This window comes from Pneumocystis murina (assembly GCF_000349005.2).
Source record: "Pneumocystis murina B123 chromosome Unknown supercont1.5, whole genome shotgun sequence".
In the NCBI taxonomy this organism is placed as follows: Eukaryota; Fungi; Ascomycota; class Pneumocystomycetes; order Pneumocystales; family Pneumocystaceae; genus Pneumocystis; species Pneumocystis murina.
In genome coordinates, this window is record NW_017802363.1 from 147951 (window position 1) to 172274 (window position 24324).

At 25.5% G+C, this 24324-nt stretch overlaps 9 protein-coding genes and 1 non-coding gene across 10 annotated transcripts; 4 read left to right on the top strand and 6 right to left on the bottom strand.

Moving 5' to 3' along the window:
* Positions 1–527: 527 nt before the first annotated feature.
* Positions 528–2601, bottom strand: PNEG_00073 (ATP-dependent RNA helicase HAS1; the record flags this gene model as incomplete). The annotated part of the gene is made up of 7 exons (XM_007873739.1): positions 2096–2601; positions 1702–2019; positions 1354–1655; positions 1144–1305; positions 944–1099; positions 762–902; positions 528–716 (listed from the first exon to the last, which is right to left on the bottom strand). The coding sequence occupies exons 1-7, from the start codon at positions 2505–2507 to the stop codon at positions 528–530; spliced, it is 1680 nt and encodes a 559-aa protein (XP_007871930.1). The 5' UTR covers positions 2508–2601.
* Positions 2602–3787: 1186 nt separating this feature from the next.
* Positions 3788–6365, top strand: PNEG_00074 (hypothetical protein; the record flags this gene model as incomplete). The annotated part of the gene is made up of 5 exons (XM_007873740.1): positions 3788–4004; positions 4060–4218; positions 4261–5000; positions 5046–5546; positions 5589–6365. The coding sequence occupies 5 exons, from the start codon at positions 3788–3790 to the stop codon at positions 6273–6275; spliced, it is 2304 nt and encodes a 767-aa protein (XP_007871931.1). The 3' UTR covers positions 6276–6365.
* A 48-nt stretch (positions 6366–6413) lies between these two features.
* Positions 6414–7864, top strand: PNEG_00075 (hypothetical protein; the record flags this gene model as incomplete). Its single annotated transcript, XM_007873741.1, has 5 exons — positions 6414–6450; positions 6491–6984; positions 7028–7251; positions 7296–7409; positions 7457–7864. Exons 1-5 carry the CDS (start codon positions 6425–6427, stop codon positions 7862–7864), a joined length of 1266 nt encoding a protein of 421 aa, XP_007871932.1. The 5' UTR covers positions 6414–6424.
* A 161-nt stretch (positions 7865–8025) lies between these two features.
* PNEG_05017 lies at positions 8026–8119 on the bottom strand. The gene has a single exon. It is a non-coding gene; the product is annotated as a tRNA-Pro (tRNA).
* A 2705-nt stretch (positions 8120–10824) lies between these two features.
* PNEG_00077 (protein phosphatase PP2A regulatory subunit B) lies at positions 10825–12533 on the bottom strand (the record flags this gene model as incomplete). The annotated part of the gene is made up of 8 exons (XM_007873742.1): positions 10825–10848; positions 10892–11436; positions 11487–11651; positions 11692–11982; positions 12030–12180; positions 12234–12331; positions 12404–12444; positions 12493–12533. The coding sequence occupies 8 exons, from the start codon at positions 12531–12533 to the stop codon at positions 10825–10827; spliced, it is 1356 nt and encodes a 451-aa protein (XP_007871933.1).
* Positions 12534–13368: 835 nt separating this feature from the next.
* Positions 13369–14218, bottom strand: PNEG_00078 (DNA-directed RNA polymerase II subunit rpb7). Its single transcript, XM_007873743.1, has 6 exons — positions 14153–14218; positions 13863–14108; positions 13697–13786; positions 13514–13645; positions 13447–13470; positions 13369–13404 (listed from the first exon to the last, which is right to left on the bottom strand). The coding sequence occupies exons 1-6, from the start codon at positions 14153–14155 to the stop codon at positions 13384–13386; spliced, it is 516 nt and encodes a 171-aa protein (XP_007871934.1). The 5' UTR covers positions 14156–14218; the 3' UTR covers positions 13369–13383.
* A 391-nt stretch (positions 14219–14609) lies between these two features.
* On the top strand, positions 14610–17928 carry PNEG_00079 (hypothetical protein; the record flags this gene model as incomplete). Its single annotated transcript, XM_007873744.1, has 5 exons — positions 14610–14840; positions 14882–16127; positions 16172–17073; positions 17125–17860; positions 17903–17928. The coding sequence occupies 5 exons, from the start codon at positions 14610–14612 to the stop codon at positions 17926–17928; spliced, it is 3141 nt and encodes a 1046-aa protein (XP_007871935.1).
* Positions 17929–18133: 205 nt separating this feature from the next.
* PNEG_00080 (hypothetical protein) lies at positions 18134–18738 on the top strand (the record flags this gene model as incomplete). Its single annotated transcript, XM_007873745.1, has 3 exons — positions 18134–18155; positions 18400–18611; positions 18655–18738. The coding sequence occupies 3 exons, from the start codon at positions 18134–18136 to the stop codon at positions 18736–18738; spliced, it is 318 nt and encodes a 105-aa protein (XP_007871936.1).
* Positions 18739–19323: 585 nt separating this feature from the next.
* Positions 19324–21752, bottom strand: PNEG_00081 (ATP synthase subunit alpha, mitochondrial). The gene is made up of 10 exons (XM_007873746.1): positions 21613–21752; positions 21125–21276; positions 20969–21078; positions 20815–20918; positions 20199–20770; positions 20031–20155; positions 19848–19988; positions 19633–19800; positions 19504–19586; positions 19324–19453 (listed from the first exon to the last, which is right to left on the bottom strand). The coding sequence occupies exons 1-10, from the start codon at positions 21682–21684 to the stop codon at positions 19331–19333; spliced, it is 1650 nt and encodes a 549-aa protein (XP_007871937.1). The 5' UTR covers positions 21685–21752; the 3' UTR covers positions 19324–19330.
* A 173-nt stretch (positions 21753–21925) lies between these two features.
* PNEG_00082 (hypothetical protein) lies at positions 21926–24043 on the bottom strand (the record flags this gene model as incomplete). Its single annotated transcript, XM_007873747.2, has 7 exons — positions 21926–22017; positions 22059–22694; positions 22743–22933; positions 22977–23337; positions 23387–23513; positions 23560–23681; positions 23731–24043. The coding sequence occupies 7 exons, from the start codon at positions 24041–24043 to the stop codon at positions 21926–21928; spliced, it is 1842 nt and encodes a 613-aa protein (XP_007871938.1).
* Between the last annotated feature and the right edge of the window lie 281 nt (positions 24044–24324).

Genomic DNA, 24324 nt, shown 5'->3' on the forward strand with positions numbered 1-24324 from the left:
TTGTATTATTTTTAATTTTTTGGAACGATGTATTTATGAGTTATGAACTTTTAGTTTTATTTATTAAATTTTTATGTGCATTGGTACTGATTAGCATTGTTTAATTTTTTATAGATACTAAAACAATGCATTTGGTTTATTTTTAAAATACCATCATTAAAATAAAATTCAATTTTTTCTAGGAAAATATTTTCAAGAAATGTTTAGTTTTTTATTGAGTCTTATCATTTTAATAATTAATATTTAATTAGGTGTATTTAATTTTAAGTTGATTTTAGAGTTTATAATAAAATTAAATATTTTTATTTTGAATATAATATTTATAAAAAAGCTTAATTAAAAAAATATTTCTTAAGTTATTTTTATGGTGAAAATTCTAGTTGAAAATGTAGAAATTAAAATATTTTATAGTATATAGCTTCTTAAAACCGAAATATTAAATATTAAAGACTAATTTTTATAAAAATGTTACTAAATTACTGATACACATTTATATACTAAAATTATATTACATCATAATAAATAATTTATTTACTCCATGTATTTTTTCCATTTTCCGTGCTTTTATGTATAAGGCTGGTTTTTTGTTTTTTAAAATGTTCATTTTTAGAAGAACTATGATAGCTTCTCTTAAGATTTTTTGAATATTTACGACTAGATTTGCTTCCACTGCCAATATTAATATTTACAGAAGGGGGTATAGCAAATCCAAAGCTCTGAAATAATTAATATATTGAAATTTGAATAAAGTAATAGTTTACCTTTGCTACTTTAGCAAGATCAAGATTATTTACATCGAATATTGATTTTAAAGCATAGGACGCATATGCTTGTAAATAACTTCTATATCCATCTTTTGCTGATTTATTTAAATAATAATTTTTTGAAATTAGCTTTTCTAACTGAAAAAAATTAATTTAATTTTTTAATAAAATAATACAACCTGAAATTGAATATTTGCCAATTTACTGAATTCGTATTCATTTAAAGAAACTTTTGCCGCTTTAAGATATCTCAAAAAGCCTAATTCACTAGGTACAAGAAACATAAGACTTTTTCCTTTTGCTTCAGCCCCTCTAGCAGTTCGTCCAACACGATGCTATTATAGATTATTCGTTAATTAAAAATAAAAAAAAAAATTACAATATAGTCTCGTGGATCATCTGGAGGATCATATTGAACAATCCAATCCACTGCTGGAATATCTAAGCCTCTTGCAGCTACATCTGTACATATAAGAATTCCTTGTTTTGCATTAGAAAATTCAAAAAACGTATTCGTTCTTTTTTGCTGTTTTTGTTTCCCCTATAATAAATTTAAAAAAGAGCAGACTAATTTGTTAATAAAATATACATGAAGATCCAAAACGGGAATGTCGATATAATTTAATAATTCAGAGTGATATTTTACAGAATTACAACTTGAAAAAAAAACGATAATTTTCTTTTTAAGATTACGTTTGAGAAAAGTAAAAAGAAGCAAAAAGCGCTTATCACTATCACAAACAACATAGCCTTGTTCAAGCCCATCTACTGTTGAACTTTTTTTGTCTGAATCTACATTAATATAAAGAGGGCCAGGCCGCAAAGATATTCTAGCAAGATCTTCAACTTTTGTCGTTTGAGTTGCAGAAAATAACATAGATTGTCTGTTTTCTTTTAACGTTATATAATATATATATATATAAATATATAAAAATACCATTAGGAAGTATTTTAATAATTTGACGCATCTCGTCTTCAAATCCAATTTCAAGGATACGATCTGCTTCATCAATAATAAGTGCTTTCAAATTTCTATAAATGAAGCCCTTTGTATTCTGTAAATGATCCAAAAGCCTTCCTGGAGTTGCTATTAAAAGATTAACACCTTTTTCTAATTTTTCTGCTTCTGCTCGTCTATTTGCCCCGCCAATAATAACTCCAAACGTTTGACTATGATATTCCAAAAGTTCTTTAGCAACACCAAATATTTGTAATGCAAGTTCACGTGTAGGAGATATTATAATAATTCCTGTACCTAAAAAAAGAAGTTAGATAAATATAAATCATAAAAGCAATAAATATCCATCAATTAAAAGAAAAAGTGCACATACCATTCCTTGGTTTAAACTTTAAAGAATATAGAATTTCAATCGCAGGAATTAAAAATGCTAATGTTTTTCCACTTCCTGTTTTTGCAGCACCTAAAACATCTTTTCCCGTCATCAAAATAGGTATTGTACGTGCTTGAACTTCCGTCATTTTTGAAAAACCCATGTTTTGTAAAGCTTTTTCTGTAGGTTTAGAAAGAGAGAGATCTGAAAATAAAACTGGACTATCTTTAGTTGAAGTAGCAGACATAGAACTTATTAAAGAACTATCCTTATGTGAATTTGTATTTGCTTCTGTTTCTGATATAATATTCGATTTTTTCTCTTTTTTTTCAGTCTTGAGTATTTTTTTCAATGTATCTTTGTCTATTAGGTCATTTTCAGTGCTTTTTTTTTCCTGCAAGTTTAATGTCATTTCCCGAGTTCTAGATGCTCTTTAATTTAAATAAGTTGTTTTTTTTTTTGAAAAATAAATAATTTTTTTTAGAAATATAACATATTAAGAGTTTGATGCTAAACGTGCAATTAATTTTGACGACTTAATCACGATGAAATTAAGATATTGAGATGATAATAAAAATATTAGAGAAAATAAATATCGCATTTTAGATATTTAAACATTGTATTAATACTCATATATTAATGCATATAATCCAATAAATATATTTTAATAAATATATCATTCATTAATTCATTTTGAAAACTAAGAATAAGGCGTTTTATATCATTTTCTTTCCTGGAGATATTTATAGAAAAAGAATTGTTCGTTTAAGGAGATTTTTCTTTTATACGATTTTTATAACGTGAAATAAAAAGATTATACAATTGATAATATAGTTTTATAAAATATATAAAGATTATTTTATAAAAATACGTATTTCACTTGGGTATTTATAAAACATTAGAATTTATCCTGTTTTATGTATAAAATCGTATGCAATGATATACATTAATGTCTATATATCAATATAGAATATATTTTAATAGATATTTGTTTTATATATTAAGAAATAATATATAATAATATTTAGTGGAATATATGCGTGAAAGTATTAATATATTTTTATAATTATATATACTTTATATACTTTAAGTTATATTTCTGGAATTCTATGTATTAAATTAATTCTATTTAGATGAATTTATGCTTTTTTATGATTTATACATACACATTTTATTCATTTTGAATATTGAAACTATGGAATATATATATCCAATAGTATATCTAAATTTCTATATTTAATTATATCCACGTAAATATACCATATTAAGTGTAGAATATGCATAAATACATCTATATATTATTTTTTTGATTTGTTTGGGTCTTATTCATGTATATTTATTATATATTTTATCTTTATTACGCGTTTATCGTTTGACAGTTTTGGAATTTATAATACGATTAATTAGATTTTTCTTTAAAATACCCTTTTTTTTGGACATAAGAATTCAATTACACCAATTATTAAGCAGCTGAAGAAAGAGGTTGGAGACGGTCATTAGAGGTATAAATACTATTTTTTATGAAGAAATTGTTCATTTTTTAACGGTATTTGTAGAATTTTTTAGAAAATAATTATTTCATTTTTTGAATTTTTTGATGAAAAGCATTAAATTCTTGGAGTTTATGCATTAGGAATTTCATAGCATATATAAACTAAAAAGGCTATATTTGTAGTATTATTGCATTGGAAAATGAAGTTTTTCATTTTTGGATTTATATTAATTTTTTTTTGGAATGGGTTGATTAGCTGTGTCAATGCTAAGCGTGGTATTGGTACTCGATCTATGTCAACATGTATGGAAAATTCAGGACTTATTGCAACTGTTTTCCGTATTACTTATTATCCAGATTTGGAGAAAATGGTATATCGCGTCGATGGTATGACATCAATTGAAGGCGAAGTTATTGGTACGCATATATTCGATAGGAATTTTGATTTAATGGTTAATTGTGAAATATTTAGTTAATTTAATTATAATGGCATATGGTATTCAAGTATTGAATAAAACAATTGATCCTTGTATTCTTAAAATGCCGCAACTTTGTTATTTGCAACCGGGTCCTCTTACACAAATTGAGGGGGAAAGTGACGTTCCTGTTGATATTACGTCACATATTCCTGGTATGCTTGGTTTATTTAATTTTTTTATGTTTTAATTTATAGGTGTTGTCTACGCTATTCCAGATATTGATGTATACGTAAAAGTGATGATATATAGCAAACATTCTGGAGATCTTAAAGCATGTGTTCAGGTTACAATGACAAATATGATGACTGTTAATGTAAAAACGGTTGGATGGATATCAGGCCTTATCGCGTTATCAGCACTTATAGTGAGCGCAATTGCATGGGAAAATGGAAATTCTAATACTGCTCATCATATTGCAACAAATGCGTTTGCTCTTTTTAGCTATTTTCAAGGACAGGCTATGTTTGGTATGATGTCTGCAAAAATGCCACCCATTGTTCGCGCATGGACGCAAAATTTCCAATGGACAATGGGAATTATTAATTTAGGATTTATGCAAAAGATCTTTACATGGTATATTAAATCTACAGGAGGGTTACCGTCTTATCTTCATTCTTCATCACTTGAACATTCTATTATTCTTGAAAAGCGAGATTTTCATCTTGAGAAACGTGCTTCTAATAACTTTAACGACCCTAAATATGTTTTTCGTGGTATACATCGTGTTGCATATAGTGAACAGATCGAAACTACAAATCTATTTATGACTAGTTTTTCTTTTTTTCTTATAATGGTTTTTATAATGTTGTTAGGATTTGCATTGTTTAGAATCCTTATTCATTATTCTCCGAAAATTCAATGGATACGAAATGACCGTTTTTTTGGTTTTAAAAATGAATGGAAGGATCTTTTGAAAGGAACTATGTATAGATTGGTAAGAATTTTGATATATATTTTTCTAAGAAATTTATTTTGAAAGCTACTTATTGGATATCCTCAATTGTCTCTCCTCTGTATTTGGGAACTGATTTCTCGTGATTCCATTGGTGCGATGATTTATGCCATTATTTCGCTTATAGTGGTAACCGGTTTGCTGAGTTATGCAGCATATTGGGTTATAGTTTTGGCACGACGTTCCCTTAAATTTCATAAAACCGCTGCATATATTTTATATTCCGATTCAGGAATTTTAACTAAATGGGGTTCTTTATACATACAATTTTCTGCATCTGCATATTATTTCATTGTTCCTCTTTTACTTTTTATTTTGTTACGATCATTTTTTATAGCATTGTGTCAAAGCAATTCTCTTGTTCAGGCAATAGGGTATTTTGTTATTGAATTGGTTTATTTCTTTTTGATTGTTTACATTCGTCCCTTCTTGGATAGAAAAACGAATATTTTTAGCATTACTGTTGCCTCAATCGATTTATTGAATAGCATTTTTATACTTATTTTTGCAAACGAATCACGCATATATGTAATATTTTTTTATTTTTTTTTTAAATTAATCTTTTTATAGAGCATAGTTGTTGCTGTTTTCGGAATAATCTTTTTTATCATTAATTGTATCTTCGCTCTCATTTTGCTTGTTCTTCTTATTATAGTATCTATATATGCTCTTGTTTCGGAAAATCCTGATATTCTTCATGAACAAATGCAGGATGATAGATCAGAATTTATTAAAAGTAAAACTAACTTTTCCAATCTTGAGCTTAATTTATCAAATGAAAATAATGGATCTAATTTTAAAGAAATGTCTACAAAAAATCATGCATTGTCTTCATATGATAGATCTTATTCTTTAGCAGGCAAAGTGAATAATACTAATTCTAATCAATCTGGGAACTTTTTATCTTCTTATGATCTCATAGCTAATTATATATCACAGAATCCATCTATAACTGCGCCTCAGCCTCCTTTTAAGTCAAGTATGAGATCTAGTAATGATTCTTTATTTAAAGACTTACAAGGTAATAAAGATAATATGGATGTTGAATATGTGCCTTATAGAGAATTAAATATCGATTCATCTATGGCTAACGATAGACAATTTTCAAATATTCATAGATCACGTTATATTCCAGATCAAAATTCTCATGCTATATCATTTTCAGATTTACAATCTCGGCAATATATTCCGGGCGCTCCTAAGAAAACACGGAATTACGGTTTGTATTACAATACATATACTAGTAGAGCAACATAAATTATTAAAATGAATTAATGGTTAATTATTTTAAAATATTTAATAAAATAATTTCAAATTGAGGTTACATAATAATTTCAGTGGATTTCGGACGTTAAAAATCTTTTTTAATCTTGTTTTTATTTAATAATTATTTAAATTTATAAAGAATGGATTCTTTAGATAAGAATCTGATGTATGTCATTTTTCTTTTTTTCAATATATTTATTTATTAGATTATTTATTGATTCATGTTTTGAGGAGGAGCTTTATCAATCAGGTCTTGAAATCCTTGATGTCGTTTTTATACCAAACAATGAGAATTATGGCCCTATGCCTTTTTTGCCTGAGAGATATTTGCTCATTTTAATTAATCTTATCATACAAAGGGATAATACAAATCAAATTTCTCAAAAAGCTGCTCAACTTCTTTATAGAATTGTTTATTCAAAGAAATTCTCGAAAAATGAATTGTATGATCAGTGGTCTTGGATGTTTTGTCATCAAGTACGTGCTCGAAAATTCAGGAAATTAATAGATACTACAAATATAGATGATTTAAATTTACAAAGTAATTTACAATTGAATTCTATAGAATCTATTTTTTCTAAATTTTCAAATGTTTGGAGACTCATTCAATATTGTTTTGAAGAACCGTCAACAACTTTGTATATACTTTTGAATTGTATTGTATCTATTTTAGAATTGGATTATCAAGAATATTCAAAAGGTTTTTATTTAAAAAAATGTATATTAAATTGATTTTTTTATAGAATCAGAAAAAGAATTAGAAAAAATGCTATTTATAAGTTCTTTGAAGAATAATGATAGAGAAAAACCGAATATTAAACAGGTATTAGCTGCTATATTTGCTAATATAGATTTGGAAAATTATGAATATCCATTATCATTTTCTAGTATAATGGAAACATCCATTAAAGGAAATGTAATAAAATCTATAGAAAGTATGATGTTAAGGAAACGACTTTTATATTTGGTAAATGATGAATATTTTGATTATTTTCGTTAAATATTTTTTAGACATATAATGTAATATATTCTTTACCTAAGAATATTAATAAGTTTGATTTTGAAAATGAATTATCTATTTATTTAAAAAAATTGGAAATTAATAAGTTTATTTTTTACCTTTCAGTATTTACACAAAATTATTAAAAAACTTGTCTAATTTATATGTTTAGAATGTAATACCTTCTCCATTAAAATCTAATTTATGTCATATGTTACTTGTAAAGTATTCTGTTCATTCAAAATTAAGTAGACATTTTTTGGAATTATCAATAGATATGTTAAAATTATGGCCATCAATTGCTTCTCACGTAAAATTGGGATTATCGGAAAAAGCAAAGTACAGCTTTTTACTTCAAATGTTATTGAAAAATATTTTTAATGATATTTTATTAAAAAAAATTACTCAAGAAGAACAACAAGCTATGTATCTTGCAAAAATGAAGAGAATTGCCGGATTTAATGATGAATTTGAAAAAATAAAGCAAAAGAACAAAATAACATCGAAATATCTACATATAAAGGATGTTTTTGAACAAAGTGAATACATTATAAGTTTCATTTTAAAACAGATTTCTTAAATTATTCTCTTATTATAAAAAATATGCTTTATAATAATTTATATTTAATCTTATAGATTAAATCTTGATTCTTTTATATTTAGTATTTGGATTTTGAGATTAATAAAAAGCAAGCTCTTTAGATATAAATATTTTTAAATAAACCTAACTATAAAATGTACGGGCTCTACCGGGAATCGAACCCGGGACCTCCGCTATACATGTCATAATTTGGACTAACCCGAAAGCGGAATCTTACTACTAGACCATAGAGCCTATTTATTTTCTAGCTTTTTTTATAGATATAAATGATAAATATTATTATCTATATTTTTAGAAAGTTTTCCAATTAAACTAATATTTTTTAATTCTAAAAATAGTTAGTAAAAAAATTATAAATCTTTGAAATTATATTTACTATAATATAGAATGGAGTATCAATAAATAAAAATATATGATACAATTTTCGTTTTATAATTTAATTTTACATTAGGAATTAGATATCTTTTTAGATAAATTATCTAAATTTTCAAAATTTTTTAACTAATTTAAAATTATTTTAATATCAAAAAAATATTTTAGAATGAGTATAATTTTTTTGTCATTCTATTGGTTTAAAAGAAGTAAAGATTCTATAAATAAAACCTGCAGAAGTATAAGCTATATAAAATAAATATTTTTTAATTGTGTTTTTGTACTTTATGAATAAGTTAAAACAGAATTTAAATATATTATTTCAAGAACTATGATTTTTATGTTAATTATTTCGTATTTATAATGAATCATTTAATAAAAATGAAAAGAAAATTTCACTGATACAATTTAACTTTACAACAATTCTTTTCTATTAAAAAATATTTAAATTTATTAAATTTTTTTTGAAAATATTGAAATTATATTTTATTTAAATATTATAAATAAAATACCATTTGAACTTTTAAATTGAAAAGAAATATATTTCATGTTATTATTTAACAGAAATATTGATTGGATTGGTAAATATTTTATGCATTATTATTTGAAGTATTTTATTTTTATCAATAATAAATGATTTTTATATTTATTTTATAATTTTTTTTTAAAACATTTAAATATTATATCTTGAAAGCTAATTAATAGTTTAATATTTTTTATCCACAATCAAATTATTAATCTTATAAAATTTTTATTTCAGATAATATTTTGAAAAAAAATTAAATAATCAATAATAAGAAAAATATTTTTAATGCGATTTCATATTTAAGTATATGGAATGTATTTCGCCTTCTATTTTATAAAATATTTAATCAAATTGATGTTCGTTGTTTATAATTTATATATAGTAAAATCTTACCAATTCAAATGAAAACTCAAGTAATTATTAAAACTATATTATTCTTAAATATAATATATTAAAATTTGTTTGAATTAAATATAAAAGTTTTTAATTAAATCAGCCAAAATTTTAATTGATTATAAATATAATTTTTTATTAAATTTTTTTAAAATTCCTATTAAAAATATAAATCATAATAATTTAAAGAACAAATGAGTAATTCTAATATATTTAATATTAGTATTTTTTATTTTCAATAGTATTACATTATTAATAAACCTGTTTTGTTTCATTAAAAAATTAAAAGAAAAACTTCCAGATATTTTGATATATATATAAATAATAACTATTTTTTTAGACTTTATCCTTCAATATTTTCTAAATAATCAGAATATTTGTTAAATAAAATAAAAATATAGGATATATAAATTTAATCCTATTGGTAATATTATACATTTAATATTTTTAACAATTTAATATTATAATTATAATATTTCTGTTAGAAAAATACAAACAATTGATATAAATCTTATAAATATTAAAATAATTATTTATTTTAACTTTTTTCTGAAAATTTATTATTTTAAGTCATATTTAAATCTTCCTTTTATAAGTTATTAAAAAAAGTAAATAAAAATAAATCATTTAAAATTAAAAATGAATAAATTCAAACAAATATACATAATTTTAATACCTCTATTAAGGATATAAACCATTGAAAAATTGAATTAATTTAATTTAGATATGATTTTACTAAACTAAATTTAGAAAACTATGATTAAAAATGACTTAAAAAACATTAATTATATGAAACAAAAAGTCAGTTGAAAACTATTAAATAATAATTTTATTCTTTAGGACTTTTAATTTTTTAAAATATTTAAAAAAATAAATGAAAATAAATTAATAATTATAGAAATATAAAAAAATACGAATTCAAGAGTTTATAAAATCCTATGATTTATTTCTCTATAGAATTACTGTTACTCTAAGAGTAAGATTTAAATATAATACTATAATTTCTTTTATTTTATATATCAACTATATAACTTTATTTTCTTAAAAAAATTCATATGTTCTATTCATGATAATTCAAAGATATACATTTAATCTTTATTTAGAAATACTAGAAATTCTTAAAAAATAAAATACCTTTTATTCTTAAAAGAAATAATTAGTAACAATATAATATATATTTCAATAAATTAATGTTTTTGTAGTCTATTCAATAAACGCAATAGAAATATTTAGTAGGTTTTTATATTATGATATAAATATAATTTTTCTTTGAACTTTTATTTCGATTGAATACTTCTGAAGTCTTAATGAAAAAAATATTATTAAAGATAAAAAACAATAACATACCTTGATATAAAATATACTTTTAAGCAATATGAAGAATTATCTATTTCAATAATTTTCAAAATATGTGAATAAATATTTGTCTCATTTGTTACATAATTTTGCCTAACAATAATTTTGAAATTATAGAAAACATGATATTACTAATTTACAGAAGAAAGAAAACATGTTATGCTCCCTCCTAAATATATTACTCGTGGTTCCCAGTTCATAATATTTTAGCTTATGAATTATATAATAAAAAATCTATAAAAGAAAACAAGATTAATGAGTAAATGGTCTAAGCCATTTCATATAATTATTTTTAAAGTGTTGAAAAAATAAATAACTATAGTTATATTAATAATAGAAAACAAAAACAAAATAGTTACATTGTTTGTCGCAGCAACTGCTATAGAATCTTCATTTGGATGCCAACTTGAATGTAAAATTTTTTTATTAAAATCTATGTTATCAGTATCAATTAAATCAATTCCTCCATTTTCTCGCAGATTAGGAGATACGCCTCTTACTAACTTTTTATTTCCTCCGACTTTTTTCGCCTTAAAAGCAGATCTATCTGCATGTAAAACAATTTCTCTGTTAGAACACGTATTGGATGTATCAGTAGGATAAATCATTAAAGTATTGTTATAACTTCCAGATAAAACATTTTTCCCATCTCCAGAAAAGATACATTCAAATTTATCAAAAATACAGTCATTTTCATAAAGATCACAGAGTTTTGATCTAAGCTTATCATGCATGTTAATAACTTTAATAGGGTGTTTCTCCATTGCTATATCCCAGATTTTAAGAGTAAGATAATCTCTAGAAAGAATAAATTTTCCATCGTGCGAAAACTTAACATTAGAAATTGATGAAATTATTTCAGAAAAAAAAGATTTTGACGAAGGATCTTCTTGTTCCTCAAAAACTAATCAAAGTCAAAATCAAACAATCCATTATGAAACAATATGAACCAACTTTTAGCGTGTTGATCACATAAAGCAGATTGGCGCATATCAATAAGTTTGATAGTACCTTTACTACTACTAAGCATAAATTGGTTACAATGCAAAGGATGGAATTCAGCAGAAGTAATAACTTCCGTAAGCTCCTCCATATTTACTGGTTTTATATCGACAATGTCTAAAGATTAAAAAAGAAAATATATATTAAATAAACTTACTAAATGATTGATCTGCTATATTTAGATTCCATAAATTTATTCGTAAATCATCTGCACTAATATATGTTTCTCCATCAGAACTTATACTAATTGAATTTATATGGTAAGCATGTGCATTAGAATATATTTTTCTTGGAACTGATGCAATAATTGTATCATGATGACTCATTCGTGGCAATTTCAGTAAATCTGGAGATGTAATATATGATGAATAAAGACCATCAGAAAGATTGTTCTCTGCTACAACTTTAAGAGATTTTTCAAATACTTTCCATAATTTTATAGTTTTATCTAATTTTATAAATACAATAAGATTCTCGCAAAGAAATATAACATACCATTTGTAGATAATAAAAAATGTGCAGAATTCTGACGTTTACACCATTTTATTTTATTAATTTTCTCCTCAATTTCCAATGATTTTAAATAATCAAATTCTGGTTCGTGAGATTGAAATTCTGTATAAAAACGATATTCACAATTCTTTTTCTATAAATAAAAAATCTTAAAACTTTCCAGTAGAAGAAGTTATAAGACCATACTGTATGATTTCTTTCAAATAAAACTACTCTTCCGCCTTTATCCCCCGTTGCAAGATAATCTCCTGTATGATCAAATTCAACTGTACTAATAATATCCGCTATTTATCATAAGCATATTCCATTAAAAAAATAACATATTATTCTTCATTTTTCATATTATAATTTTATACCTTCTGTAATATCTTCTACATCTCCCTTGTCTCCGAAACATCTAAAATTATCAATATTTAGCCAAAAACTAACTAAAAAAGGCCATTACTGAGCAAATTTCCACTGAGAGCCTCCTATCCCTTCTATCATTTCTTTATTATATTCCTTTTTTCCCTAAATATACTTTTTAATTAATCTCTTATTATATATTTATTTTTCTAGACATATATTAACCCAAATTTACTCATTCAAATTGAAAATCTCATTAAAAAAATATCTTACATCTATTTATTCCTATTATTTCTTATAAATATCCCTTCTTTAGTGTTTATAAAGAAGTTTTTACTTATAAATATCAAAAATCATTAACGTCGATGCCCATTTTTATATATTCAAAGCAGCGTTTATTATAAAGACTAAGGAGATAGATTATATTGAAAAAAAGTAAGAAATATGCTTATTGAATTGAAGAGAAAAATGATAATTTATTTTTATTAAAGTCTGAAATTTTTTATAAGTCTTAAATTATAAAATAGTTTTGAAATAATAAAAATATAATTATATTTAAATAAATCCAAAATAAAAAAGATATTTAAAATAAGATCTTCCAAGTTTGAAAGATCCATATATAATTTATTAATATAAGAGAAATAAATAGAAATGTATAAATTCTATAATGTATTTTTATAATGTTTTAAACAAATATAAATATTAATAAAAATCTAATTTTATAAAAAAAAGAATTAGATAAAAAGTATAAAATTATTTAGAAGTGAAAAAAGCTATAATTCATTTTGAATTAAAAACGAAAATTAAACACCATTCCCTATTATTTATGCATAAATAAAAAGTATAAAAAAAGATTTAAAAAAATTTATACCTTTTTAAAAATTATAATAGATATGTATTAAAATAGAAATGTCAATTGCTGTTCCATATATTTTAAAAATATAATTCTAGAAATTTTAAAATAATTTCTCATAAGAAATATAAAATATTTTTAAAGGCAACCAAGATAATCCTAGAAAAAATTAAGGATTTTCCTATTTATTTAAAATTCTACTTCTTTAATTGTCCCAATAGCAAACTAATCAAATTAATAAAAGAAAAAAAATAATAATGTAACTTACAATTTCGGTTGCATCATTTCTCGTACCAACAATTTTTAATCGAACTTTAGCACCTTTTTCAACCAATTGATCTTCTGAAACATAAGAAGGAGGATTCGATGTTGGATCAAACTTAAGATCAGAAGGGATCAACTATATAAAGATGTGTGACTAAAATTAATAACTTTTGCAACATTTACATACATGACTTGATACAAATATCGATAAAGGCCCAACATCTGCAAAAAAACCCATCTTATTCACTGTAGAAACAACTGCATCTAAAACTTCTCCCTGAAATGATTATATCAATACCATCCACATAAAAACACGCCATAAAGTCAAAAAAATATCTAATTTTTAAACCCACCTTAAAAGGACGCCACACAATCGCCTTATAACCCACTTGAAACTCTGCTTCTCCCTTTCCAGGAACAATACGCCCTTTTCCAATATCAATTTTGTTACTATCAAGGACGCAAATAATATATCCATAATTTCCAGAACATGTCCCTTCAACATCTGAAAGCAATTTCGCCTTAAGATAATCTCGCATCCGAGGACCAAAGAAAGATGGATGTAAAGTAATTCGTAAAGTAAGATCTTTCAAAAAAAACTTATCCAAACGTCAACAGACTTAAAAACAAACTCTCTTCAGACCATAATTTCTGATATAAAGATAATAATATCTTTTAAAGGCCTTAATCCTGCAAAATCCCTAGAAAAGACCTATTTTAAATCTTTATCCAGAATATTTCTATTTTCTTTTTAAAAAGTATAATCAAACTACTCTTTTTTTACTACATTTTGCCAGCTCTCGTCTTCTAAGCTTAATAAGACAGATGCTAATTAAACTTCAAGAGATAAAAATAAATTTTAGACAAAAATAACACAAAACTCTTACTAAAAAAAAATAAGGTGTTCGACATATCGTTCACGTTATATAGAAACACAACAAATGAAAAAGCAAAAAAATAGAGAAAATAAAGGAGGATTTTCAGTAAATAAATGAATTTTAAGAACTAAATAGGGGTTAGTATATAATTTATCTTTTTTAGTGGTCAAAAAACATAAAAATAGAGCAAAAAACGATTAAAATCATTAAAATTAAAGGAAAATGACAGAAGAGATGCCTTTTATTGGAGTATACCGTTCATTATATCCTTATCAACCTCAACAAGATCCAGAATTTGTAGTAGCAGAGAACAAAGAACTAGAACTAGAAGAAAATGAATTACTTTATATTCTTGAAAAAGGTGAAGATCTTTGGTGGAGAGTTAAAAAAAAAGCACCATGCGATCAAGAAGATGGAGACATAGGATTAGTTCCAGGAAATTATCTTGAAGAGGTGAAAAGGATATTTTAATAAGACATAACTAAATTGGAAAGTGTAAACCAGTATATCAGGTTAGAACTTTATATGATTATGAACAACAATCATTTGAAGAAATATCGTTTAATGAGGGGGAAATTCTTGATGTTTTTGATGAAGATGGTGAAAACTGGGTTTTTGCTAGATGTGGATCATCATACGGATTTGCGCCAAGCAATTATTTAGAAAAAATTACAAACACAACATTACCTAGCCATAAATCAACGCCTATTCAAGAAAATACGGAATCGCAGCTTGTATCTACAAGCTCTTCTATATCTCCAGAATTTATGAAGAAATCAAACGTATCAAAAGAAACATTTCCATCATTTCAAAATACACAACTTACAAATAAATTACAGAAAAACGTCGTTTCATTTTCAGAAAAGCCCGTTTCAAATAAGGAATTAAGTAATTCAGAAACTTTAGATGCTTACGCTATTTCTAGCGAACCTTATTCTTTTAATACTCAAGATAATTCCAATGAAAGTTTTAAAACATGGACTGTTCATGAAATTGATAAAAAAAAGAGGAGGAAAGGAGCTTTAGGCGTTGGAAGTGATAAAATTACATTTTCTTGTGAATCTGGTAAAAAATCACCGCAAGTATTTCCTATTTCTTCTATTATTCAATATTCAGTCGAGAAAAAACACGTATTTATTGATGTATCTTCATCTAAGTCAACAATTTCTTATGATTTTCATGCAGGATCCTCTGAAACTGCAGCTGAAATTTATTCTGCTATCGAAAATCTTGCTAGTATTTCACGTTCTACTTTAAAAGAAATTGCTTCTGCAGCTGGTACAGCAGCTTCAACAATGCATATCAGTTCCGGAACTGTCAAGGAAATAGAAAAAACTTCTTACAAGGGCGATGAATCCACTAATAATAATGATAATAATGATAATAATGATAACAATAATATTAATAGATTTAATTTCGAACAATTAGAAGAAAAAAAAGGGATAATTTTATATGATTTCGATGCTGTTGAAGATGATGAGCTATCTGTAAAAGAAAATACAGAAGTTTTTATTTTAGATGACACTTCCAATAATGATTGGTGGAAAGTAAAGAAAGGAGATCACGAGGGTCTGGTTCCAGCCTCATATATAAGATATTTTCCTCAGAATCTAAAAGTTTCAAGAAATCAGAAGAACGTAAAAAATTCAAAAGACTCAAAGGATCAAAAAAAAACAGAATGTTATCAAAATGAATTACAAAAATCAGAAAAAAAAGTTCATGTAGAAAAGAAAATAAACAGTAAAAAATTTTCAATCTAATGATTTTATAACTAATGAGATTAGAGCCTCAATTAGATAAAATTAGAACATGGACCGATAGAACAGGCTCATTTAAAGTGGATGCACAATTTTTAGGCATCATTGATAACAAAATTCATTTACATAAGCTTAATGGAATAAAAATATCAGTCCCTATGTCAAAAATGTCATTAGAAGATATACATTATGTTGAAAGTATCACAGAGCCTTTTAAAAATAAACAAAATACAACTACAAATGCAGAAGTTAGTGATACTAAACAAAGTAAAACCAAGAACAAAACTTCCCTAAACAAACGTAATTCTTCTACCTCAATTTCTAAGAATAATTATGACTGGTTCGATTTTTTTTTATCATCTGGTGTCAAATATGAATTATGTCAAACTTATGCTACAAATTTTGAAAATGAAAATTTAGTTGAATCAAATCTATTAGATCTTACACGGGAAGATATGCAAAGTCTTGGCATAAAAGATGATGATATTATTAGAATTACTAAAAATATAAGGGAAAAATTTAAAAACAAACTAAATATTCAGGAGCCTAAACTTGAAATAAATAAGACAGAAAGCCAAATTACTTCTGAAACAGAAAACTTAAGTAAATTAGAGGATAATTTGGATTCATTATTATCACTTCCAAATGAAAAATCACAATCACTTCAAGTCAATAATAAAACTGATACACATTCTTTTTCAAAAAGTATAAATAAAGAATTTCTTTCAGAAACTAAGAAAACTTCAGCATCTGGATTTGAAGATGATGCCTGGTCTATTAGATCACCTAATACCAAAAAAAATGAACCATCTATTCCAAATACAGAAACTACTAATCCTCAATTAGCTCATGCAATGAAAAACTTATCATTACTAACTCCTCCTATGAAACCTACTCATACGTCACCCATTTCTTCCCAATTTTCCAAGGTTAGTTATTTTATCTTTATAAAGCTTCTATCCTAATAATATTCATTATAGCAACAAATTCAACAAAATATTCTACCACAAGCACAACCTATTTCTCAAACAACGATACAAAATCAATATACTACTGTTGATCCGTTTTCAACCACATTTACTAATATGAATCCTAATCCATCACATTTACAGCCTTATCAAAATTATGGAATTACAAATATTCCTGTTGCTTCACGATACTTTTCTTCACCTATTATACAGCCTACTATTCCTCAATTTCAATATCATCAGACACTTCAACCCCAAATTACCTTTGATCAGAAAACTAAACAACAAATTCCACATAATTCGCTTTATATAGATCCTCAACTTTCAACAAATCAAACTCAACTTTATAATTCTCTTCCTTTTACACAACAAAATACAACTTTACCATTACATCTACAAAATAATGGACATAACAATTCCATACCTCAACATACAACAATTCAACAACCATTTCAAAATGCAAATATATTTCGTCATTCGGTTGCTTCTCAATATAATAATTATAATCAATCAACTAATTTCCTTCAAAATACCTACCATCCTTCAATTCAACAACAACAGCTGTTAAACAACTTTATTTCTTCTGACACTTTAAAACATGCTCCAAATAATCCTTCTTTTTCTACAACTTCGCAACCACCAAATACTTCATTTAAACAAACACCAATATTTAAACCTGTTCAATTCGGAACATCAAAATTATCACGACCTGAATCAACTGAGAGACGTGCGAATATAGCTGCAGCAAGTATATTCTTTTTATTTTTTCTTATTTTTAATATATTATTAGCTCCAGAAAACCCTTTTGGTTTCTAGTTTTTTCATATACAACGAATACATGAAAGTCACAACTAAAATAAACAAAATCATAACTAAAATACATGTCTTATTATTTCATTTCAACTTATTTATTTTTATTGTCATTTTATATATTTTTCTAATTTTTTTATATGTTGCGGAGATACTTCAAATCTTAACATAAAAAAATAAGCAACTTCAAAAATATTAAGAAAATTTGAAAATGACTAAGGAAGAAAGAACCGGTAAGTAAATTTCTAATAATAGGGGAGAGGATATGTTTTTCTATTGTAATTATGAGATTTTAAAAAAATCCTATTTAAACAGATTAAAAATGATAAAGAAAAGTAATTAATAATTTATCTTTTTTTTTTCAAATTTTTAAGATAAAAATGGGAAAAATAAGGAAGAAATGGCTATTTATAAGAGATCGTCTTATTTTTAATTATTTATCTTTTTTAGTTAATTGTAACTAATATTTTTTTATAGGGTTGGCAGTAGGCCTTAACCGTGGCTATAAAACAACATTTCGCCAGCCTCCACCTCGGATATCACATAGGAAAGGTTGTTTATCTAAGCGTGTTTCTTTTATTCGAAATATTATTCGTGAAGTTGCAGGGTTTGCTCCATATGAGAGACGTATTATTGAGCTATTGCGTAATTCAAAAGATAAACGTGCACGAAAACTTGCAAAACGAAGAGTATTTTTTCCAGTTGTATTGTTAATATCTTTAATATATTTAGCTTGGAACTTTTGGGCGTGCTAAGAAGAAAATAGAAGAATTGACACATCTTATTGCAGAAACACGAAAAGCGGCAGCACATTGAATTTTTTGGTTATAAGTTTCTAATGAGGAACTTATTTCTAACACAATGTTCCTAGATTTCTTAATATTTTATCAATGATTAAAGTTACTGTTTTGTTTTTATATTTAGCTTTAATTATTCTAAAATCATTGAAATCTCATTAAAGTCTATATTTTTAATTCTACAGCTTAATCATATTACTATTTAATTCTAAAAAATCTTTATATTACTTTTTTTTAGAAATTTTCACCAAAATTATTTTAAAATTATAATTTTTAAAATTTGTTTTTTTTAAGTGCTCAAAGAACCACATAATATTAAGAGTTTTATATATTTAAAATACTTTTAATAATTTTTTCCATTGCAAATAAATTATAAACTTATACGCTTAATGATTGATAAATTATTCCTAAACTTAACTATATAAGGATTTTTGAAATTTTATATTACTAAATCTAATATTTTTTAATTATAAACTTAGTAACAGTAAAAAGTTAAAGATAATTTTGAAATGTATATCTTTTAAGTAAAAAAAATAAAACAATGAATGAATAACATAAATCAAATTTTAATTGATATAAGTAAATATATTCATGTTATTTAATCCATAAACTTAAACAAATGTCTTTAAAAATTCTTCAATAACAGTTCGAATTTCTTCATTCGTTTCTTTTGAGAGGGAACCTTCTTCTCTAATTTTTGTCAAAAGACCTGAAAAATTCTGCCGAAGATGAGCCTAAATTTTTATTAAAAGATAAATTTACAACGTTTTAGTAATAAACTAACCAAAAAAGCCTGCTCAAATGGACCAATTTTTTCTACAGGTAATTTATCAAGTAAACCATTTACACCAGCAAATATCAATGGCACTATTATTAAATTAAAAACATTAAAACGATATATTTTCATGATTACCCTGTTCTTCAACAGGCATAGGAGAATATTGATTTTGTTTTAAAAGCTCAACCAAACGTTCACCACGATTCAAAGTCAATTTTGTAGAAGTATCAAGATCAGAACCAAACTGAGCAAAAGCAGCAACCTCTCTGTACTGAGCCAAAAAAAGCTTTAAAGAACCGGATACTATAATGTAATAATAATTCAATAATAATAAAAAACATATAATATACCTTGTTTCATAGCTTTAACTTGAGCAGAAGAACCAACACGAGATACAGAAAGACCAACATTAATAGCAGGTCTTATACCCTTAAAGAATAACTCCGATTCCAAGAATATTTGGCCATCAGTAATAGAAATAACATTTGTAGCTAGAATCATTAGAAAAAAACAATAAAACAACAAATAAGTACGAATGTATGCAGAAACATCACCACCTTGCGTCTCAATAATAGGAAGAGCAGTTAAAGATCCCGACCCATATTTTTCATTCATTTTAGCAGCACGTTCTAAAAGTCGAGAATGAAGATAAAAAACACTATTCTTAGTAAATAAAGCAATTTAGATAACACACAACATACTCCCCAGGATATGCCTCTCTCCCAGGAGGACGTCGAAGAAGAAGAGACATTTGACGATACGCGACAGCCTGTTTTGATAAATCATCATACACAATTAAGGCATGACGTCCATTATCACGAAACCATTCCCCCATAGCACATCCGGAAAACGGTGCAATATATTGAAGAGGCGCAGCCTCGGATGCAGTAGCAGCCACAACTATAGAATATTTTAAAGCATCATTTTCCTCTAACGTTTGTACAAGCTGTGCAACAGTTGATCGTTTCTGACCAACGGCTACATAAACACAATATAGCTTTTTAGATTCATCATTTCCATTATTCAATCGTTTTTGATTAAGAATAGTATCAAGAGCAACCGCTGTTTTTCCAGTCTGCCGATTACCAATGATCAATTCTCGCTGACCACGTCCTATAGGAACCATGGAATCAACACATTTCAGGCCTGTTTGCATAGGTTCTCTAACAGATTGTCGAGGAAGAATACCAGGTGCTTTCATTTGAACACGTCGACGCTCAGTAGCTTTAATAGGACCTCTACCATCAATAGGATTACCTAGAGCATCAACAACCTTCCTCGCATTAGAAATACTCTTTTAAAGGTGTTTTTAAATACACGTCCAAGTAATGAAGGACCAACTGCAACATCAACAATATCGCCTGTTCGTTTGACAATTTCTCCTTCTTTTACCAAACGATCATTTCCAAATAATACAACACCTATTCAACCAATTCAACTAAAATATAAAACATGGCAAAAAATAACATACCCACTTGATCAGGTTCTAAATTTAAAGCCATACCTTTAATACCAGATGAAAATTCAACCAATTCTTCAGCTTGTACATTATTAAGACCATAAACACGAGCAATACCATCACTAATAATCATATTATATCACTTATTAAAAGAACTAATCAAAATACCCAACACTGAGTACACGTCCTGTTTCTGTTAAACTCGCATCAGCAGAAATACCTCGAATTTTTTCCTCCAAAATCGATGAAATCTCAGTCGGAGACACCTTTTCAGAGAAACCCCTTGTATTTATACGAATTATTGGATATTCTGCAGAGATCTAATACCAATAAAATTAACAATCCACCAAAACGTAAAAAAAATAATAAATCTCAAATAAAATATATAATATATCCAATAAAAATAATAGCTAAAGGATATTCCTATAATTACAGCCAAAAAATTGCTTATTTTAATCATTATTTAGAAAAATATTTCTCCATATATCATTTCTTAATAACACTCAAAAAATGTTACTATCCAAGTAAATTCCAGAGAAAAAAAAGACATATAATAATCAATTAGTCCATTTATTTATAAAGATATAGGTTTTTCATTTTTTTTTGCAAAAAAATCCCCATTCTTTTAAAGAAAATTAGTATTTTGTTTTACTTACCGTTCTCAAAGCTGATCGCTTAAAAAACCCAGAAAAAAAGAATGAAGCCATACGTGCAGAAGAGGCAATCATTGTTCTTATAATAAACTCCTTTTTTCTCTATATAAAAACGCTAAAATAATCTTTTTTTCTAGACTTAAAAACGAGGTAGAGAAAAACCTCATAAAAAACCCTAAAGAACAAAGACAAATTTCAAAGGTAATATTTATAAAATGCAAGTAAAACATAAAAAAATATTAAGAATTTAAGTGAATATATATAATTTTCCTTAAAGATATGTTATATAAAGAAATGAAAATAAATGAATAAAAAATTAATCAAAAGATTCAATATCATCATTTATATCATATAATAAAAACTTATGAGATTCATCTTTATCAATTAAGGCAGGAATATCGAAAAATGCTTAAAAAATTAGCAAAAAAAGATATTAAAAAGAATCATACATGTTTTTTTTTTTAAAATAAGTGACTGATATGGAAAAATTTCAGTTATCATAGATATCGAAGATTTCATAGTATTATAGTAAAGATTGTAACAATTACAATAACTTTTATAAATAGAATCAATGAAATAATCATTTTTTAATTTCATTTCTTGTAAGATTTTTTGATAAACAGGATATACTATTTTTGATGTAAATGAACGTTTTACAGGGGATGGTAAACCTATTAATAAGCCCATAATAGCTACAAGGGAAGACATCCGTTGTTGCAAAGAATAATGCCATACTTTAGCTGAAAGCATTGTATCAGAATAACTTAAAAAAGAAAGTATAAAATCAACATGTTTTATATCATTGCAAGATTCCAAATAATTGTGATGAAGTGCTAATATATAAATATCATAACTAACTGGTATCGTGTCCAATATGTTATCAGGGTTGACCTTTGATATTCGTCTTTCATAAACTTTTAAATGAAAAGGTAAAGAATTTTTTGGGAAAAAATGTTCAAATTTATCCTCCGGAGAATCCCCAATACGCTTATTGTATATAACTTTACCAACAGCATGAAAAAACCCTAAAGTAATATCTCGATTTATAATCGAATTAATAAGTAAGCCTTTCTCTTTAGAAAAACCTAAAATTATATTATTTCTTTGTAACACTAATACAAAGTTAATGAAACCTTTGCTTGAATTCTCTAAAATTATTCCTACAATAAATTGTAAAGAATTTAATGCTGAACGAATATCTCCGCAAGATGACTCAATAATTGATTCTATTAATTCTAAACTAGGTTTCTGAGAATAACGACATTCAATATCAATTATCTTATTTATTGTTTTTTGAAGAGATATTTTTGTAATTGGATTAAAACTATAATAGCATTACTATTAAGTTTAAATAAAGAATTACCAACCTAATTTGTACCGTTTTTTCAGATTCAATAATAGTCCTACCTAATAAACTATACAAACTTAACCCTTTAACTCTTTTATTATCTGTTTCGTCAAATTCTTTAAAATCCATTTCTGTTATTATTAAGACAAGAGGATATTTGTTTCTAGATGATGAAATATAACGAAGAATAGCCAATTGAAAATCATGCTCTTTATCAGGAGTGCCAGGAGACGATGTATAAATGTTTGGTAAATCTTCAATCAAAATAATCTTAGAATCAGAAAAAACATTGGATGTGCCATCAAAATCTAAAGATGAATATTGCTTCGATATTAAAAGAAAATTCTCAAATTTTGAAAACAATGATAGATGATCTAGCTCTAGACAGTCCTTAAGAAAAAATTATAAAATAAATTCAACAATAACAACCCATATCCTCTGATAATATAGTCATTGGATTTTGCCATTCCAAAATTTCAAATCCCATTTCCTGAGATAATACATTAATCGTAGCTGTCTTTCCTGATCCTGGTGGTCCCGTAAGAATAATTAATTTCTAATATCTATTAGATCATTAAAATATATAACTCATAAATTCTTACTTTTTCTAAATCCTGCTTTAATGCAATTGATAACCAATTACGAATTTCTGCAACTTTCTTTTTATTAACTGCTAAATCATTAACAGTTAATGGTTTGTATTTTTCATTCCACATCAAAATATCTTGTTCCATAAGAAATCATGGATATAAAATTCTATATAAGATATATACCATCATATTTACTCTTTTTTTCTATTTTATTTTTTTCTATCCTATCAAAAATCGCCATGATATTCCTTGATCTTTTACCAACACTTCTAACAAAACGACTACAGTAATTTTCTTCCTCTGAATCACTTTCAATACAAATAGAATCACATTCAAGATATTTATTTTCTGATTCAAACAAAGAATCCTTTAATCCAAAGCATTTCTTCTCTTTTTTACAACTAACTCTCTCTTTAGACGATCTAAGGAAATGTTTACTTAATCTTTCATCAGTTTCTTCTATTTTTAGCTTCTTTAATGGCATTTTTTTTCTCATATTTAACAACTTTATTCAATTTCAAATAAAAAGCCCAAATTTAAAGCTAAATTAACCGGGAAAAAACAACCACAAATCATTAACACAAATAATCCACTCACTGAGTCATATTTAACTTAAAAAGACTCATTAAATAGTCATTTATTCCATAAACATTAAATGTTGACGTTCACGATTTTAACGTGCTCTGATAAAATTCAAGATAAACGACATAAAAAACTTGTAAGCACCAGTAAGTATTTTAATGGAATTTTTCCCTAGAAAAAACACTAAAAACTAAT